This window comes from Scyliorhinus canicula, chromosome 20 (assembly GCF_902713615.1).
Source record: "Scyliorhinus canicula chromosome 20, sScyCan1.1, whole genome shotgun sequence".
Lineage (NCBI taxonomy): Eukaryota > Metazoa > Chordata > Chondrichthyes > Carcharhiniformes > Scyliorhinidae > Scyliorhinus > Scyliorhinus canicula.
Window position 1 is genome coordinate 74282408 of NC_052165.1, and position 21008 is coordinate 74303415.

General features: G+C 42.8%; 1 protein-coding gene across 3 annotated transcripts in view; it reads right to left on the reverse strand.

The window, feature by feature from the left end:
* ipo8 (importin 8) overlaps positions 1–21008 on the reverse strand; it is a 115760-nt gene that overhangs the window by 86622 nt on the left and 8130 nt on the right. The window contains exons 2-4 of one of the 3 annotated variants that reach the window (XM_038781107.1): positions 8096–8175; positions 5724–5805; positions 3697–3853 (exon numbers count right to left, since the gene is read on the reverse strand). In XM_038781107.1, coding sequence (XP_038637035.1) covers positions 3697–3842 — 146 coding nt within the window. In that variant the 5' untranslated portion in view covers positions 3843–3853; positions 5724–5805; positions 8096–8175. Of the gene's footprint in view, positions 1–3696; positions 3854–5723; positions 5806–8095; positions 8176–21008 lie in introns of those variants that run through there. The other 2 variants (XM_038781106.1, XM_038781109.1) reach the window with 2 other exon arrangements.

Consider the following 21008-nt stretch of genomic DNA (forward strand, 5'->3'; position numbering starts at 1 on the left):
TCTCACAACTCAGAGCAGGACGAGGTCATTTATCCTCAAGTATGCTGCACAATGGGATTGTTGACATATGACCTAACGCCATACATTAACTTTTCCCCATTTCCCTTGATATCTTGGACTAACAAAAATCAATGTCAGATTTAAAATAAGTAAAGAGGGCACTCAGTGAACTAATCATACCATCATGCTGCGTTAACTCTATGTTATTACAATTATGCAGCTCTTCCTTCAGGCTTTTTCCTGTCTGGTTGATGCTCTGTAACTACAAAGATGAAAAAAATATTAAGAGCTTCCATGTCTTGAGGAGGCATCAGGCCTATCCACATCCAATAATCTGCTCTGAAAACTCTGCTCACATTTTGACAGTGGTGACAAATTCCACCACAACCGCCGAGTCAATCCAGCACATTCTAAAACAATCAACATTCTATATAAAAGAACCCACAACGCTCTAAACAAAAGTAATTTTCTGATCTTCCAAAGTTAACAGATGCTTTTAAAAATTCCAGTTTCTGGATCCACATCTCCACCAAAAAGTAATCAGGCTTTGGTCCAAGGAAGAATTATCTGTCTACCAAGTTTTGTTGAAGTCTGTCCATTAGTTTTTGAGATGAAGCGCTTACAAACAGAGGCATAAATATTGGTGGAGGCAATTAATATTTGTTCTAGTATTAATTGCCTTTTGCTGAAGAGGGTTTCAAACTTCTAACATCTTTCGTGTGTAAAGAGTTTCTTAATTTCACTCCTCAGGTTCAATTAGTTCAGACTATCTAGTTTAGCGTGCATCACTGGCCTATTAATGAGCCACATAATCTAAGCACCTCAATTAGATAACATCTCAACCCCTATACCTTAACTCTTCATTACTCCAATGAATGTGTACTGTAACCCTCCCAAGGACAAAATGTCTAAATCTGAATGCAATAACCAAGGCTTAAACAACTGAAATATCACTTCTTTCCCTTTGTATTCCAACTTCTTTGAGAGAAAGGCTAATATTCCATTCGCTTTTTCAGCTACTTTTGTACTTGTTTTGTATTTGAGCACTTAATCACGGTGATTTGTATATTTGGAACACCCAACTCCTTTTGCTCCTCCATTGTCCCTCATCTCACGTTGCCGTTTAATGTGGGGTAAGTACGAGGGCATCCATTTATATTTAAGGAAAAATAAATCCTAAATATTTTCTTCCTCTTGAGGGACTAGGGTGAAAAAGCACTTTTATTTAAAAATAAGCAAACAAACTTCTCTCCAAAAGGTACCGATATAAAAAAAGGAGGCTAAAATAAAGTATGATAATTCACTGACATGGGCTTCCATAACATCTTCTTTACTTTATATTATTACAAGCAGATTAATCATATAGATTTAATTCAGGGAGGTCAGGTAGCTTTAGTGAACAGAGAAACGGGTTTAAAGTTTCAGGTTGATGATCTTTCATTAGAATTCCTATTATCTCTCGCCGCAGATGCTGCCCGAACTGCTAAGTATTTCCAGCATTTTTCTTTATTTTCCAAATTTCTAGATTTAGTTGCTGTTCTCTAAATGCACATTGCTGTAAAATAAAGTAGCATAACAATACATCCCTGTCCTATTCTCACGAGATGTTTGCTTAGTCTGCCTCCCAAGTGGTCGTAGAAAAACATGTCTGACAAACAGGTAGGCATGCACAGGGCACATTACAACACTGGATCGCATGAGCGTACGGGCAGACATAGGACAACGTGTGTCAACTCTCACAAATGGACACTCAGAGCTGAAATTACTGAACCCACTGCATCACAGAAGGGGATTACAGCTAACAAAATCTTTAGCACCTGCAATCTAATTTCTCCAAGGGTAAGACTGCATTTTAAATGATTTTGCAAATCTAATAATCCAGCACTTTTGATATACTGGTTAGCTATGATCTTGACCTAGCTATACAGATATAACGTGCAGTTGCTTAACAAGCTACTGGCATTAATCAGAAAGACTATGTCTATAAGGAATGTGGCCAGCTGCTCATATTCCAAGTACTGTCCATTCTTTGCAGAAAGATTTGCAAAGAAAGCCAAAGGAACAACAGGCAGGTTTACCCCTTTGTGAACTGGATTTATAGATCAAACGACCCATGCTTTTTTGACCGACTTCTACAGCTCATTACCACTGCTCACTTCTTAAAATGTTTGTGCATAAGCCTGCGTGACTATTTAGTATAGTACATAAAGGTTCTGGTATGACTGATGCTAATTGGCTTCTGAAGTAATGTGGGCATGTCATGGAAATCCAGAGGCAAAACATATCACAAGAAGCTAAAGTCAAAATAATTGCCATATTTTATCAAGGTTAAAAAGATGTAGTCTCTGGTCATTAAAATCAAAACATTTTTGTTTTTATCCTTCACATGACCATGAATCATAATTCTGGTTCCCATATTTCTTTATTTCCCCTTTCCTCAAACCACTTATCTATCCTATTCTTTGCAACTTGACAGGGACTCTGGTTCTACACTGTGATAATTCTGTGTTTCTGGTTCATTCACTGATTCTGACAGAGGAAACTTTGAGGCTATGAGATGTACTGTTCAGGTTTCTTTTGCCCCTTGTCCTAAATATCTTACACTTAATCTTATAACTATATCCTCTCAATCTAGACCCTCGTAATCACTGTAAACAATTTGTTCCCATGTATTTTGTTCCATTGCCTCCTAATTTTAAACTATCAAATCATTCACAATATCCTGTTCCTCTAAAAACCAGTCCCAGTTTTTCCAAATGGTTCTTCATATTTCCTTAAACCAGTTAACGTATCTTCTCATACCAGGTAACATCATCATGAATATGTTCTGCACTCTCTCCCTCTCAGATAGGTTTAAAGAGCTGCTTTTAAAAAAATAATAAATTTAGAGTACCTAGGTTTTTTTTCCAATTAAGGGACAATTTAGTGTGGCCAATTCACCTACTCTGCACATCTTTTGGGTTGTGGGGGCAAGACCCACGCAGACAAGGGAAGAATGTGCAAACTCCACACGGACAGCGGCCCAGGGCCGGGATCGAATACAGGTCCTCTGCACTGTGGGGCAGCAAACTCCACACGGACAGCAGCCCGGGGCCAGGATCGAACCCAGGTCCTCTGCACCGTGGGGCAGCAAACTCCACACGGACAGCGGCCCGGGGCCGGGATCGAATCCAGGTCCTCTGCACTGTGGGGCAGCAAACTCCACACGGACAGCGGCCCGGGGCCAGGATCGAACCCAGGTCCTCTGCACTGTGGGGCAGCAAACTCCACACAGACAGTGACCCGGGACCGGGATCGAACTCAGGTCCTCTGCGCCGTGAGGCACCACTGAGCCATCATGCTGCCCCTAAAGGGCTGCTTCAGTATAATTTGCATAAATGCAGACCCGGGCAAGATTTGACTGAGGTGTATAAAATAATGAAGAAACTGGTTTGGAAAATGGCAGATCTACAAGAGACCAGTGGAGCTATTAGTGGTGTTTCAAAATTAATGGCATTTACTAACAATTTAGATGATGGGATTAAAAAACCTACATGTCTAAATTTGCTAATGATGCAAAGGTAGGTAGCATTGTAAGCAGTGTAATTGTTGCACGCTTGCATCTACAAAGATTTGTTAATGGATTAAATGATGGGCAAAAGCTGTGGATTTCAATGTCAGCAAATGGAGTGGTCATTTACTCTGACTAGACTTTACCTGATTAAGTCAGGAGATTGAATGATCCCCTCCACAATGTTGTCCCGGATTTGTTGGCGATCATTTTCGTGTATATTGAAAGGCAACATAGCTTCCCCAGGAGGTGCTTCGCGATCCGGCCAGTACTGAGTTACCATGTTCTTCATGTAGATAGCCGCTACATGTTAATTAGATAGAAAAATAGGACGTTAAATTAGAAGATTGGATGCAGCTACAACATTTTTTCCAGTCAGTGCTTATACTTTAAGTAAAGGTTAAAAACAGATAGCTCAGTATTTTTAATACATTCCTGTCTCATTTCATGTGCTTCCAAGCAGCTTTACATCTTGCCCGCTAATGCTGAAGGAATAACTAAAAAAAAACTTTTTTGATCAGTATTTCATAGGTTTTCTCATCATTTTTCTCTGTTCTCTGCTGAACCTATGACCCATGCATAAGAGTCTACAGTTCCAAGGTCATCAGCAGGCTGCCTGTATTTCACTTATGGTGCAATACTAAAGAATATAGATTTGTTTAAAAACAGATTTAATCCTTTGTTTCTTCCAAGTTAACTGATCTCAACTGGGCCATAGTGCCTCTGAGTTGGTGACACAGGCAGGTAATAAGTGAGACCCATATGACCCATATGGGACATATGACCCATGCATAAGAGTCTACAGTTCCAAGGTCATCAGCAGGCTGTCTGTATCTCACTTATGGTGCAATACTAAAGAATATAGATTTGTTTAAAAACAGATTTAATCCTTGGTTTCTTCCAAGTTAACTGATCTCAACTGGGCCATAATGCCTCTGAGTAGGTGACACAGGCAGGTAATAAGTGAGGATTTCTACTCGTGATCATTTCATACATAGGACTGTTTACCACAATTGGCTAGAGTCAGAGACATCAATATCATTTGACAACTATTTGAAAAGGAAGAATATGAAAGGTGCAAGGAAATGTTGTTACAGAAGATAGTTCCAGTGTCATAGCGCAGGCATGGTCACAAAATGGTAGTATTCTGCTGGGTGTGATTTCCCAGATTCCCGCACCAGGCAGAGCATTTCTGATCTCAATTGTCGCGTAGGGAGGTGCACAGTGCGGGCCAAGCTGTGCCACATAGTAAAGGGAGGACAGGGGGAAAAAAACAGAGGACCAATAGCCTTCATTCCCTCTCAATCTTCATGGTTCCATGGGTCCCTGCCTCCCCTCATGTATAGACTGTACTGCCCATGCTCAGAGTTAGGGAAAAACAGGAGGCGTCCAAAACGATGGAAGGGTGAAATAATAATGAATCAAGCAACCAACATATCGTTTCTATTCAGTCTCATAATCAAACTACTTCTCAGCAGTGATCCAAGGCTAGCAGATTTAATATAATTCCAATCGTTGTCAAATGCGCTGCAGCACTTTGATGCAAGCACAGCTGTGTCATCTTCAGGAACGGAGTTCAGCTCCGAACTTCGGCTAGAGGGGATCAGTTTACCCTCAATGTTGATCGTATGGATCCCATCAAACTGAGGTTTGATGTTGAGAACTATAGTGATTAGATACTGAAGTTCAAATAATGTAACCAGCTATAAAATGGTGGGAAACGGGATAACGTCACATTAAACTAATGGCGGTTGGAGGGAGAAATTGAGCCAGTAACGAATGATTTTCGGGAAGTAGAGAGATAAAGCTCATCAGTACAGGGAGAGCATAGGGAACTTCATTCTAAGTGTTGCTGTGCTATTCTTCACCCCAAGAGGGCTCAGTGTTAATACTGGCTACCTGGTTTAGCTCACTCAGCTAAATCGCTGGCTTTTACAGCAGACCAAGCAGGCCAGCAGCACGGTTCGATTCCCGTACCAGCCTCCCCGGACAGGCGCCGGAATGTGGCGACTAGGGGCTTTTCACAGTAACTTCATTGAAGCCTACTCGTGACAATAAGTGATTTTCATTTCATTTCATTTCAAAAGGAAAACACATTGTCAACACTGAACTTCCCTTAGTTTTGATGACAAAATAAACTCAAACATCTTGGAAGAGGATAACCTAAACTCACCGGCTTGTCTGACTGGAAATTCGACCTGATCAGACACAATGATCTGAAGCAATGTTGGAGCAAAGTTTATGATCTTGTAAGACTGCAAAACAAAAGACAAGAACAAATGCAAAGCTAAATTTAATACGCATATCATTTGCAAACCAAAGTCTATGGGCCAAAGCCCAGCAGCGCTCATTCCCACCCTGTTTCCTGTTCCGACAGGGGGGACCAATAGAGTCAGAGGAGGAATTATTTTACTGTTTGCCTGCTTCCAAACGATGACTCGAGTACATCTAAATGCAATTTTAGTTGCTCCAAACACCATGCATACAGGTAGAGTTTAATCATAAATCGCAAAACAAAACAAATCCAAACACTGCATTTTTTTTTAAGAAACCTCATTGACCTTTAGTATGTCTCTGACCCGAGTCAACACAATGCGAGTCAACACGAACCTCGTCAATCGCACCAGACCTTTAACACAGAAAGTCTAGTTGTTTGTCTGCACTGTTTACCTTGCAAACCCTCTCCTACAAACAGAATTGCAGATAGCACCACTGGTTGGTAATCACAGATGCCCTGTAATTATTAATCAGTGGGGCATCTTACTTTTCTAGCCATTTTATTGACTTTAGACCAGTATTTTTCAAAGTGGGGGTCGTGACCAAAAGCTCTTCAAAAATGATCCTCGAGGATCGCCTGACCTTTTTTCCCTATTTTCTCCCTGGGTCCCTACAGTGCAGTGTGTGGCCACATGAGGCTGATGGAGAAGCAGGTGCCGTGGACTTTCTGCCTCCCTGGGTCACTTTTATAGTCACCGCCCCGACACAGCTTCCAGTAGCACTCCCATTTCTGAGGCAGATGATCAGCCAGGTTAGTCAGCCCCTGCAACTGAAGAGTTTAAAAGAATAAAAATCAATTATCTTTAAATTTATTTCCTGCAAATACTCCTTCTGTGCAAAGTTAGTTTCCAGCTGTGCTTCGTGCTCTTTTTTCCCAGGTCTGCATCTCCCCTCCAAAACCAAGTGACTGTTGATTGGAATATGTTCCCACAAGCACCCCAGTCAGTAGCTCCTCCCTTATACACAATCAAGCAGATAATTCCTGTGTATTGTGGGGATCTTCCTACCTTTCAATTGGTACATTGTCACAAAGCTGATTTATGTTTGTTCCGTTCTGAACTCGGCTCTGGGGTGACGAATGTGGGTTTGGGAACTTCATCCATCCCAGTTCGGGGCGGGTGAAATGCATCTGTTCACGTACAGCTCATAGGAAGCAGGGAGTCAATGATCATACAAAGAGACTGACTTCAGGGTTAACATTCTGAATCGGATGCAGGGTTAATGTCTGCCACTGTTACCATTGTCAATTAATCTTGAATTTCTATTACCATTAACGTTGTCAGTGTTGGTTCAATTTCTGCGACACTTAATCTGTTGAGTTTCAGTTACTCTTAACCTTGTCAATCAGATCTATGTTTAAAGTTGTGCTGCGTGTGTCTATTTAAAATGGGGAGCCACTCTCCACTCACTTTGAGATCAGTCGCTCTCTCAGTGAGACTGACTTTACGATCAATGGTGAGCCTCGTTCCCCAAAATCCAAGCACAATTGCTTCACAGCTCCAGGGTCCCAGGTTCGATTCCGGCTTGGGTCACTGTCTGTGTGGATTCTGCACATCCTCCCCGTGTGTTTCCTCCGGGTGCTCCGGTTTCCTCCCACAGTCCAAAGATGTGCAGGTTAGGTGGATTGGCCATGATAAATTGCCCTGAGTGTCCAATATTGCCCTTAGTGTTGGGTGGGGTTACTGGGTTATGGAGATAAGGTGGAGGTGTTGACCTTGGGTAAGGTGCTCTTTCCAAGAGCCGGTGCAGACTCGATGGGCCGAATGGCCTCCTTCTGCACTGTAAATTCTATGATTTGCTCATTTCCCCTTCAAAAACCTCAGGAGTCTGCGGTCAAAAGTCTTGCACACTGATCAGTACAGAGATTGTTATTAAAAATCATTTAGATCTCCAAAAACAACCAAAAAAAAGGAAAATAATTTTAATTTACAATTTTTTTTACATTTAATAAACAGAAATGCCAACAATGAACATGATGTTTTAAAAAGTAACTACAGAGAATTTGTGAACAGTGTGAAGCTCAAGAGGTGACCAGTTTGTAAAAATGGGTCACCGGAAAGAAAGTTTGAAAAACATTGCTTCAGACTCTAGTTAGCCTCGGCTTCAGCCAGTGTAATGCAAGTAGGCCGATGTCTATATGCAGCATCCAAAATCAAAATCAGCTAAAATCCAAAATGCAATTAGCCCCAAGCGTTTCAGATAAAGAATATTTAAACTGCATTGGAGGAACTATTCAAAAGAAAGGTAAAAATAGTTTGTTGTCCTCACTTTTGTCACAGCGATGTCCAGTCTTTGCAAATCCCTGAAACCTCCGTGTCAGGGCCTAGGCGTAATAGCTTTGAGGCGTTCTGTGGTTGTAAAATTCACTATATTAATGCAAATCCTTGCATTACTTTTTAAAAATCAGATCACAATGTTGACAGTAGGCCAGTCCTGATCCCTTCTCTGCCCTAACCACAGTCACAGCCTTTCCTCATGTCTCCAATTACATTCACTTATTGTATTATTGTGCGAGGGTAGGTGATAGGAAGGGGCCCTGAAAAAAGAATAGAGGAATGACAAAATGGAATGCAGGCAAAATAGTGAGAGAAATAAATAAGTAGGAATGCAAAAATGTTAGCAGAGCAACCAATAATTGCATTCCATTTTGGCCTCACTAATAAACATTTTCTAGGCATTAATTATTTTTAATTCTTTTGGTCTACTGCAATGTTTTATGGTTTCACAGTTATAACGTATCTGCAGAAAAACAAAGTTAAAATGTCTCTCTTCCACAGGCACAACCAAATTACCAATGTCTTAATGCCCCAATGACAAAGCAGATACATTGCTTGGCTCAGCTGACAGAATTCTTGCCTCTAAGTAAGATGATCATGTGCTCACACCCCACTACAATACTTGAGCACATTAACCACGCTGTTGCCCCAGTTCAGTAAAATAAGGTGCAGCGCATTATTGGAGATCCTGTCTTTCAGCTGACATTTATCTCCATCTTCCTATCCAAGTTGGTGTAACACATCAACATGGTGAAAGACACGCGTTGGTCTCTCCAGAACATGCTGTTCTTACGGCGCAAAGAACGGCTCTTGACCAAGTGTTGTACACGAGCACACTTAAAAGTCCAGGGCTACGCAGGTGATGTGCTAAAGCTTGGGAGAGCCACTGACTAATGCCCTTCCGCTATGGTACTCCAAGGGACTAGGCCAGCGAAAAACCCATCGAGCTGGATACAGCAGAGAATGTTTTGACATGAAATAGAAACGCATATTGTACAGAAAATTGTAGGTGTAGCAACGCCCCAGAAGGTCATATACCCTATTCATACAGTTATTGAGGCAGAGGTTAGCACTGTTGCTTCAAAGCGCCAGGGTCCTGGGTTCAATTCCCATTTGAGTCACTGTCTGTGCGGAGTCTGCACATTCTCCCCGTGTCTGTGTGGGTTTCCTCCGGGTGCTCCGGTTTACTCCCATAAGTCCCGAAAGACGTGCTTATTGGGTTCATTGGACATTCTGAATTCTCCCTCTGTGTACGCGAACAGGCGCCGCAGTGTGGATTTTCACAGTAACTTCATTGCAGTGTTAATGTAAGCCTACTTGTGACAATAAGATTAAAAAAGAATGTCAAATTTGATCCATGTGGAGTTTGCACATTCTCCCAGTGTCTGCCAGGGCCTCACCCTCAGAACCCAAAGATGTGCAGGGTAGGTAGATTGGGCACGCTAAATTGCCCCCTAATTGGGGAAAAAAAGAATTGGGCACCTTAAATTTTTATATGTCGAATTTGAACTGCTATGTAATGTACCTGAGCAAATTTTATGAATGAGGAATAATTTGAGGGAAAAAAATAATATGTTCAAAGAAGGGCAGAAGTTATCCCAATCTTCCTCACGCAGTTATCAAAACAGTCAACATAGAATCATAGAATCCCTACAGTGCAGAAAGAGGCCATTTGACCAATCAAGCCCACACCACCCTCTGAACGAGCAGCCTATCTAGACACCGCCCCCCCCCCCCCCCCCCCCCCCCCCCGTCCCCATGCTATCACCGTAACCCCACCAACAATTTGGCATGGCCAGTCCACCTAACGTGCACATCTTTGGATTGTGGGAGGAAACCGGAGCACCCGGAGGAAATCCACACAGACAAGGGGAGAACATACAAACTCCACACAGTCACCCGAGGCAGAATCAAACCCGGGTCCTTGGTGCTGTGAGGCAGCAGTGCTAACCACTGTGTCACGCAACATACCGTACAAGTGGTATCTTGTGACATGCAAATTATTGTTGAATTTGCCTCCATAACACGGACCAGCACATTATTAACATAGTCTGAGAGGTTTTATTGCACAAGCAGACAGAAAAATATATTTGGTTCAATGATTTGAAACTTGGACTTCGGGGAATGGTTGATGAGGTCCTGACTGATAAAGCTTTTGATTTAAAATTTCTGTCATTCCAGGTTAAGCAGCGTTACACTGGCATCTCTTCCAATTTGGTCTACTGCATTCGCTGCTCCCAATGTGGTCTCCTCTACATCGGAGAGACCAAACGCAGACTGGGTGATCGCTTTGCTGAGCATCTTCGGTCTGTGCGCATTCAGGACCCTGACCTTCCTGTTGCTTGCCATTTCAACAAAAGACCTTGCTCCCATGCCCACTTGTCTGTTCTTGGCCTGCTGCAATGTTCCAGTGAAGCTCAATGCAAACTGGAGGAACAACACCTCATCTTGCGTTTTGGCATGCCACAGCCTTCCGGCCTGAACACTTAATTCAACCAGCTCTACCCCACCTCGACCCATTTGTTTTCATCCCATTTCATTTTAACTGTCTTTTATCATTTCTTTCTTCCTTAATATATATATTCACCCCACCCTAATCTTATCCATCTTTCCTTCACCTTTCCCCTCTTTGCCTCCTCCTTCCCCTCCCCCACACCTACAGTTCATCCTCTGATGTTAGACTCCCTGCTGTTTGACCTTTCACATCTTTTGTTCTCTCTGGGGACTGCCATTAGCACTCTTTCCCCTTGGTTTCTGTGGCCATTAGCACCTGGTTTCCCTGGGTTTCTGTGGCTATGACTCATCTTTCATTCTCACTCCACAGTATAAATATTTCCCACTTTCTCTGTCTGTTAGCTTTGACAAAGAGTCATAGGACTCGAAACATTAGCTCTTGTCTCTCCCTACAGATGCTGCCAGACCTGCTGAGATTTTCCAGCATTTTCTCTTTTGTTTCAGATTCCAGCATCCGCAGTAATTTGCTTTTATCCTTTGTCTTGTTTTTCCTTATTGATTCAATCTTTATTTTCCTCTCCGTTTTTGTGACTGCTTTTGTGACCGATTTGATGTGAATTTACCTTCCTTTTTGGTTTTTCCCTCAGTTTATTTGGTGGTGCCAATGTTCTGAGGTCCCAGATGCCTCATTGTCCTCATCATTATCAGCATCCACTTCCAACAAGCTACAGCTTTTTTTAAATTGGTGCTTCGGCAAGATCTAGATCAGGGTTTGATGCACATTAGTGGTTTAGTCCTTTAACAAGATTTCCCCCACCCCAAATTTAATTTCCCCCTAACACCTCTCAAGAACTAATTACCCTAAATAAGCTATTTGCTCTCAAGTAGTGTCCCAAGGTATGGCTTCACTTCATACCTATAAAGCTTCAATTCCCTCCCCACCCAATGTTGTTCCGAATTTCTTGAAATTCATACCGATGAGCAACCGTCAAATTACAAAAAATAACAGATATTAATTTAAACTATCAATTTTAGAATATTCAGAACCAACTGAATTGCATCAATAAATTTAAATGCTGGAACTTATAACGTTATGTTAAATTAATCACTCTTGTCACTGCTGTGCAAGCTCAACCCCCAATATGCAGTGTGCACTAATCAGCAGTTAGTTTGGAGTAATGGCACAGTAATATTTAGTTTGGAGTAATAGCACAGTAATACTTAGTTTGGAGTAATAGCACAGTAATACTTAGTTTGGAGTAATAGCACAGTAATACTTAGTTTCGAGTAATTGGTGCATTAATAGTTTGGAGTAATAGAACATAGAATGATACAGCGCAGTACAGGCCCTTCGGCCCACGATGTTGCACCGACATGGGAAGTCAAAAACTAAAGGCCATCTAACCTACACTATGCCATTATCATCCATATGCTTATCCAATAAACTTTTAAATGCCCTCAATGTTGGCGAGTGCACTACTGTTGCAGGTAGGGCATTCCACGGCCTCACCACTCTTTGCGTAAAAAACCTACCTCTGACCTCTGTCCTATATCTATTACCCCCTCAATTTAAGGCTATGTCCCCTCGTGCTAGCCACCTCCATCCGCGGGAGAAGGCTCTCACTGTCCACCCTACCTAACCCTCTGATCATTTTGTATGCCTCTATTAAGTCACCTCTTAACCTTCTCTCTAACGAAAACAACCTCAAGTCTATCAGCCTTTCCTCATAAGATTTTCCCTCCATACCAGGCAACATCCCGGTAAATCTCCTCTGCACCCGTTCCAAAGCTTCCACGTCCTTCCTATAATGAGGCGACCAGAACTGTACGCAACACTCCAAATGCGGCCGTACCAGAGTTTTGTACAGCTGCAACATGACCTCATGGCTCCGGAACTCAATCCCTCTACCAATAAAGGCCAACACACCATAGGCCTTCTTCACAACCCTATCAACCTGGGTGGCAACTTTCAGGGATCTATGTACATGGACACCGAGATCCCTCTGCTCATCCACACTGCTAAGAATTTTACCATTAGCCAAATATTCCGCATTCCTGTTATTCTTTCCAAAGTGAATCACCTCACACTTCTCTACATTAAACTCCATTTGCCACCTCTCAGCCCAGCTCTGCAGCTTATCTATGTACCTCTGTAACCTGCAACATCCTTCCACACTGTCTACAACTCCACCGACTTTAGTGTCGTCTGCAAATTTACTAACCCATCCTTCTGTGCCCTCCTCTAGGTCACTTATAAAAATGACAAACAGCAACGGCCCCAGAACAGATCCTTGTGGTACGCCACTCGTAACTGAACTCCATTCTGAACATTTGCCATCAACCACCACCCTCTGTCTTCTTTCAACTAGCCAATTCCTGGTCCAGATCTCTAAATCACCCTCAATTCCCAGCCTCTGTATTTTCTGCAATAGCCGACCGTGGGGAACGTTATCAAACGCTTTACTGAAATCCATATACACCACATCAACTGCTCTACCCTCGTCTACCTGTTCAGTCACCTTCTCAAAGAACTCGATAAGGTTTGTGAGGCATGACCTACCCTTCACAAAATAATAGCACAGTAATAGTTAGTTTGGAGTAATAGCAAAGCCAATGTCCCACAATATCGGACTTAGCAGGAGTAGACCATTCAGTCCTTTGAACCTGCTCAGCCGTTCAATAAGATTGTGACAGATCTGATTATGCCTCAACTCCACTTTGCCATCTGCCCTCCATAGCCCTCGACTCCCTTATCTATCAAAAATCTAACACATTCAATGACCTCAGCCAGTCATTTTCAAAGTCAGGGTCACGACCTGCGGCTGGGTCATGGGCAGGTTTCAGAAGGGTCGCAGGGCCATGCGTCGCAGTGTTCCCAATCAAGGGGAGAAGCTCACGGGCCGCGACCAGCTTTTTAAAATGCCCACTGCATCCTGCTTTTGGAATGCTGGCCGTTCAGCGCACGAGTGCCCCCTCAGTAGTGTGCATGCCCCCAGATCCCAACAGTGCAGAATGCCTCCTCCTGACGTCAGCGCACTGACCCAGGAGCAGACAGCTTCTTCTTTTTTAAATCGATGGCGTCTTCCTGCCTGGAGCAGCGGCAGAGAGTAGGACACCGTACACTGACATGATGTGCTGTGGGCGCGAGAGAGATTCCTCCATTTTACAGCTGCTACAGTGATGGTGTGAACTCCAGGGCCTCTGGTGAACAACCCATGAAGAAGCTGAAAACAGGAACAAAGCAGCATAAAGATGTTTGCTTGAGGTATGGGTTTATTAATTGCGCCACTGGAAATCGGGATGCAAAATCCATGTGTGTTATATGTAGGGAAGTGCTGGCAAATGATAGATTAAAACTGTTAAAACCTCAAAGGCATTTGAAGACTAAGCATGGTGAATTAGAGGACAAATCTCTAGATGTTTTTCAACAGATGCAGTGAAAATTAAATCATCAGCTGAAGTCATTATCAGAAATGTAACATTGAGTAACAAAGCAAGTGAGAATGTGGGGACCAAGCAGGCTCAATTGTCACTTTAAAGGCAAGTGAAAATGATGGGTCGCGAAGGCCAGCCGGCTGGTAAAAATAGGACCCGGGTGAAAAACACTGGCCTTCTACTGCTTTCTAGAGAAGAGAACTCTACATACTAACCATCCTGTTGGGAGAGAAAATTTCTCATCTTCATCATAAAAGATAAACTTATTTTTAAACTGTGCCTCCTGGCTCACGTCTCGCCCACAAGTGGAAACATCCTCCACCTATCAAATCCCTCCCAGGATCTTACATGCTTCAGTAAGATTACCTCTCATTCTTATACAATATCTGATCAACCTATAGAGGCTGTGTGTAAGCTCAAGCACATTTGTCACTTGCCCCAGACAAAGTAGCCAGTAGTTTAGCCAATAGTACATTTTACAATAATTTGTGCAGTGTCAGCACTTTGACATGCAATCTGGCAATCAACTACAGAAATTATTCATTTATGCTACACATAACACTGCAAGCAATCTGCAATATCAAATGTTTCCCCCATCAAAATCTAAATTGTTCTCCGTCCCTGCCTGAACCAAATGTGCAAAATTAGATTGAGCACTCAGGTGCAAGACATTTTTACACAGGATTTCATTCCTTCAAGAGTCTTCAGGAGATCCAACTACATGAAGAACTCTTCAGTAACTCAGCCAAGTAACCAGTTGTTATATGTAGCATTGGAAAGTAAGTGTTAGTGAGATATTCCACCAAGCTGAACGCTGCCCTCACCAGACATCCAACAAAGTCAGTAGGCAGTTATCAGGACTGTGAATTCTGCTGGATGTTAGACTAAAAGGTTCTTGTTGTCCAAGCCGGAGTCTGCACAAAATCAATGTTCAATTGATATTCAACAACCACTGAAGAAAACAAGGTCAATCGCCTTAAACTGCCTATGTGTGGTTTAGGCCTATAACTGGAAATTTCCATCACCCATTAGAACACAGAATACTCAGCAAAAGATAAGTAGTCATCAGTACTTAATTCAAGCTCTTTAATTTTGTTAAAAGTGCAGAGTTATAAGGACTTGTATGTATGTGCACTGAGGTACACCCAGTACTTGAGAAAGAGATTTCTGAGGAAGCAATTAATGCTGGCAACAATTTCTCAACAATTCAACATTAATCAAACAAAAAACGGTGGCACCCGAATACACAGCAGCAAAACACTTTTAATCAGAAGGGCTACAAGAAAGCCCATTTTTGTATTCAGTTGCAATTTTGTTTCATCCAAAACAGATATTAAGTCAGGACACCACACATTGCAGTGCTTCCTACAATATAGTATCGACAAGACCTCTAAAGTATTTCATTGCTTGTGAAGCACTTTGGGATACATACAAATTAGGGAGTAGGCCATTCAGCCCCTCAAGCCTGCTTCACCATTCAGTAAAGGTGATCTGATTGTAACCTCAACTCCACAATCATAGAATTTTTACGGCATAAAAAGTGGCCCTTTTGTCCATATTGTCCTCACGGGCCATCAAGCACCTATCTACTTTAATCCTATTTTTCAGCACTTTGCCCATAGCCTTGTATGCTATGGTATTTCAAGTGCTCATCTAAATACTTCTTAAATGTTGTGAGGGTTCCTGCCTTTACCACATTTTTAGAAAGTTCCAGATTCCAACCACTCTCTGGGTGAAAACATTTCTCCTCACATCCCCTCTAAACCTCCTATGCCTTACCTTAAATCTCTGCCCCCTGGTTATTGGCCCCTCCGCTAAGGGGAAATGTTCCTGCTTATCTCCCCTATCTACGCTCCTCAAAAACTATGCATTCCTCCAGTTCTGATTTCTTGTCCATCCTGCTATTCATTTACCCTATCATTGGCATCCATTCCTTCCGCTGACTGTCCAAGGTTTTTCTGCAAGTCTCTCCAGCTCTCTCTAATCCTTCAAGATGCTTCTCAAAACATACCTCTTGACAAAGCTTTTGGTCACTTTGGTTCTATTGTGCTTGTATGGAGTTAGTTTTTGGCTGATTGTGCTCCTGTGAAGTGCCTTGGAATATCTTCACGTAAATGAAGATTCTTGGAGCTGCTAACTCAGTTCCATTCTCTAAACTGGAACAGATATAAATTCCTAATGAAGTCCATGAGAAACATGTCTGTGCACAAGTGTCGTACACATTATGTCCTGAAATTGTGAAAGGCACCACCACCAACCCCCTGCCCTTTCAGGATGGGTTTGTGTGTGCGTGGTGGTGGTGGGAGGGGGGCGGGGGCGTACATCAGGCAGAAAGGTGGAGGATAGAGAGCGTGTTGCCTGACCAGTGGCATCCTCTTTCTCCCACCCAATTAAGTCGGGGCAGGGATGGTCAAGTACGACCAGCAGGCCTGGTGGTTGGTTGTGGTGTGTGGGGGGGGGGGGGGGAAGAGGAGAAGAGGAGAGAAGAAGAGTTGGGTTGGTGCTGACACCCTTTCTGAAAGTTCTTCCCCACCACCTTGCGAACTGACACCCCTTGTCTCTGCCCAGTCTGCCTGACTGGCACAAGCAAGGCCAACCCAATAACCTGCAGTCCAGCCCTCCAGCACTGCACCTGGTCTCAGGTTTCCTGTCGTCCAGCAATAGCCACCACTCCCGCTGGTGCTGCTGGGGTGACGAGTTGCCAGTCCTCTGATTGGCTGGCAGCTCTTAGAGCTAGATCCTCATCTTGAAAGCCCCAGGAACCCCAACGGCAGGCAGCAGACTCCCCGATTGGGGTTTAATCCTGTCAGGGGGTCTCAGAAATTGCCGCCAGCTTTTCATCTAGTAGATGGGGCCACTGCTGCAGCCATGAAATTCAGTCCTATAGGCGCTTGTTAATATTTCCTTTCTTCATTGCGATGGTCAGCAGTCGCCCGTGAAACAGCAGAGGTCAATATTTTTTCAATCCAACAACAGATAGAGAAGCTGACTAGGTCAATCCTCCGAACCAAAAGGTGCAACTCAAACAGCAATTTACTGCCGTTGCACAAAATCTCTGCCCAGACGTTGAGAAACCTATTCCACTGTGATACCATCCAGTGAAACGTTATTTGTACACTCACAGATTATTTACCACTGCAATACAGAGAGAAAACATCTCTAATGTCAGCTTTTAGAAGGATGAGAGGTGATCTGATCAAGGCATATAATATACTAAATGGGATTGATAACGTAAACATAGACCAAATGTTTTCCCTTGTGGGGAAATATAAAACAAGAGGCCATGGATATAGATTGAGAGGTAGTAGATTTAGAATGGAGATGAGGAGGAACTACTTCTCGCAATGGTTGGTGAATTTGTGGAACTCACTTCCCCATAGTGTGGTGGAGTCTATGTCATTGAACGGTTTCAAAGAGGCGAGAGATAGATTTCTGATTTAAAAAGCAGGTTAAAGACATATATGGGAAACAGGTGGGAAGGTGGATTTGAGACCAGGAAGAGATCAGCCATGAATGGCGGAGTAGGCTGAGTTGCCGACTTCTGCACCCAAGTCCTCTGTTCCAAATTGAGCCATTAATTTGTGGGCGAAATTTAGTCATTAATTTATCAACAGCGGTGCACAATCAGAATGCCATGGGTTTCTGCACGAAAAAGAAAGCTCAGCATTTAAGCTTTGGTACTATTGGAGATAGTGAGCAGAAAATATTACAGGGCAATTCGCCACAGGTACTGGTCTGAAAGGTAGTACTTGTAAAACACAATGTGAAGCTAACTCTCTGGTGTCCTGCCACGGCCCTTAGTTTGTCCCGTTATAACAAAACTGATATTCACATAACTCCTTTAATATAATAAAACATCCCAAGGTGCTTCACAGGAGTATCGAAAGCAAAATATCCAGTATTGTGCCTACCTTGAAATAACTCCCATCAAACCACCCCTTCAAAAAACAACTTCAACCTACTGACGATCACTAATTTCCATTCAAATCTTATTGCTCGTATTGCAAGTTCTAAATTTTATTGTTGCCTCACAAATGGTTTTGGTCTCCTCCTCTGTACCACAGCACAGATATTGCTCTAGTCAAAGTAATAAATCACATCTTCTGTACCTATATCCACTGCCTTCGACTCTACTGGTCATCCTATTCTCCACCAATTCTGTGAACATCCCTCCTTAACAGTTCAACTTTCTGATGCTCTTCTCTTCTGGTTCCATACCTGACCTAGTGAGGATGGTACATGCTCTTCTGCAATATCGCTTCCTTTGTCTGCATTGTCACCAGTACTGTGAGAAATTCATGTAAATATTTGATTTTAAATGTTGGGTAGACTGAAAATTGTATTTACTTGAAGTTGCTCACGCTGGCTTGGAAGAACTGCTCCTGCAACTGCAAGGTCAAATTGAACCAGTTTGAACAGATCTGCAACTGTTAGTAAGTGTAAAATCACATCAACCTTGGAAGGAGCCTGAACAAACTTAATCCACTTCCAAGTACAAATAATATGACACCTAGTAGACCCAGGCACCATAGAAAGGGAGTGAGCCAAGTCATCAGAGAAGGTAACCATCACAAATGACAACCTCACAGTAGCGTGAAAGACAAAACTTAGAACCAAGACAGGACCACGTGACGAAAATCACAAGCAAGAGACAACTACTATTTGATGAGTCCTAGCATGCTCCGCCATCCACAAAGAAGCCTCAGCTTGTAAATTATTGCCATGTATTTTAAGTTTTACACTTAATAAATCTTTCGGATGTTTTACAAGTTGACTCGTCTCACTGTTGATTTCTTTGTCAAGTTTCAGCCTGAATTCTTTAACATCACTCTTTAAGAATCTATTCCCTATTATGCAAAAATCATTTCAGAATGGAGAGGTTATTATAATTATCTGGAAAGACAGATTCTTTTTCTAGAAAAGAGAAGACCGAGGGGGTGACCTTAAAGAGGTCTTTAAGATTATGAAAAGGGTAGATGTAGAAAATATGTTTGCAACTGCAGGCAAGGTTAGAGCTGGGTCATAAACGTAAGACAGTCACTAAAAAGATTTCAGGAGAAATGTCTTTATCCAGGGTGTGGTTAGAATGTGGAATGGAATTCACTGTCACAGGAGTGGTTGAGATGAATAGATGTGTTCCAGGGGAAGTTATATAAATACATGACAGAGAAAGGAGGAGGAGGATATGGTGATGGGATTGGAGCAATGGTGGAAGGAGCCTTGTGTGGAGCATAAACATCAAGATGGTGCTGGGTCGAAAGGTCTGATTCTGTGCTGTGAATACTTTGCATGGACTAGCTATCACCTGGAAACAAGATCAGGTCCCATATAATTGCTGATGCCCCCCAGGTGGCGGAGGGGGCCCACCACCTTCTGGCCCCGCTGATATCTATGGAGTTTTGCACGCCCCACACCGGCGAACACGCTGCCGGGTGCGGGTTCACCATTGGCGGGGCCAGAAGATCTCGCCGGCGGGAAGGGCCAGAAAATTTCAGCCAACATCAGTGATGAATGATAAATTTCCTCCAGCTTAATGCAGACAAATCTGAAAATATCTCCTTGCATACCTGGGAACCTGCATCATTAACAGCTATTTCTATCCAAGGTGATGCAGAATGTTTGGCGTGTAACTTGACCCTGAACCAAGTTCTACTCTGTGCCTTTGCTATGCCAGAGTGCTACTTCTCGAAGCCTCTCCCGGACAGCATCCTGCTTTATTCAGAAATCCCCAGTCTACCATCACTCTGAATTTCTCCAGGCTGCACAGACCTCTCATCCTCCTTAGAATAAACTTCAAATTCTTGTCTCCACTATCACATTCTATCCTACTTCAGTGATCTCCTTTAGCTCACACCCTTCACTTATTTCAATACATCTTTTCATTGCCCATCCCTTTTGTTCTTTCAGCTCATTTGCACTGGCCGGTGTAATTTCCTCCTCCTCACTTCCTCCATTCTAAATTCCAAAAGCTATATTGAGAATTTAGTTGGTTTGACCTTGGCCCTTACCTCCGTTCTAACTGATCTCCCTCTTTCATTCAACATTCATTTCCTGCTTTCCACAGAGCACCGAAAATTGCTACATAAATCCAGTGTTGGTGCAACATTATACAGCTCAAATCACGCTTTCAAGACACGATCATAGATTGTAGTGACAAAACCAATAATTGTACTGTCAGGCACTTTTCTTCAAGGGGCATAATATGCACCTCAATTATGTTGTACTAAGATCCCAAGACTACACAAGGACGTGCATTGTTTGCAAGTCTACAGTAAAGTAATGGTCTGTAAAAGAGCATTTGCAGAGGTAAAAGGATGCCCTGCAGTGACCTTTCACATTCTATACAAGGAAAACAGCCAGCTCTATGCATTATTCAGCCACCACAGCAGACAAGAGCAAGAGGCAACTTTGTTCTAAGGTAGCAATCTCGCCTCCAGAGTTAAAAGGGCATGGGTCTGAACCACAGACCTGAACACATCAATCTAGGTACACATTACTGATGCTGCACGGTCAGGAGAATCCAACTTTTGGATGAGACAATAACTTGCATCACACCTTTAAAGTAGGAACAATTCCCAAGATACTTCAGAATCGGGTAAATATGGCACTGAGCTAAAGAAGTGGGCATCAGAAGGAGGGCTGAAAGTTTTGCATATGAGATTTTAAAAGAGAGCCTGTACAGGTAAGAGAGGTGGCGAGGGAATTCCAGAGCTTAGGATCAGACAGGTGTACAGTCATCAATGGTGGGATGAAGGAAGATGGTGATGCACAAGGGGCCAGAGTTGGAGAAAGGCTGAATTCTTGGAGGAGTGGGGTGTGGACATTTATCTCACTGCTCTTTGAGGCATTATGCTGCACGCAAGATGGCTGGCACATATCTCTTTATTACAACAGAGATTACACTTCATCAATACTTAAATATATTTAATTACTCGTGAAGCTCACTGAGCTATCCAGATGTTGTAGAATGTGTTATATGAATGCAAGTTCTTGCTGAGCTCTGGCATTTGGGATGC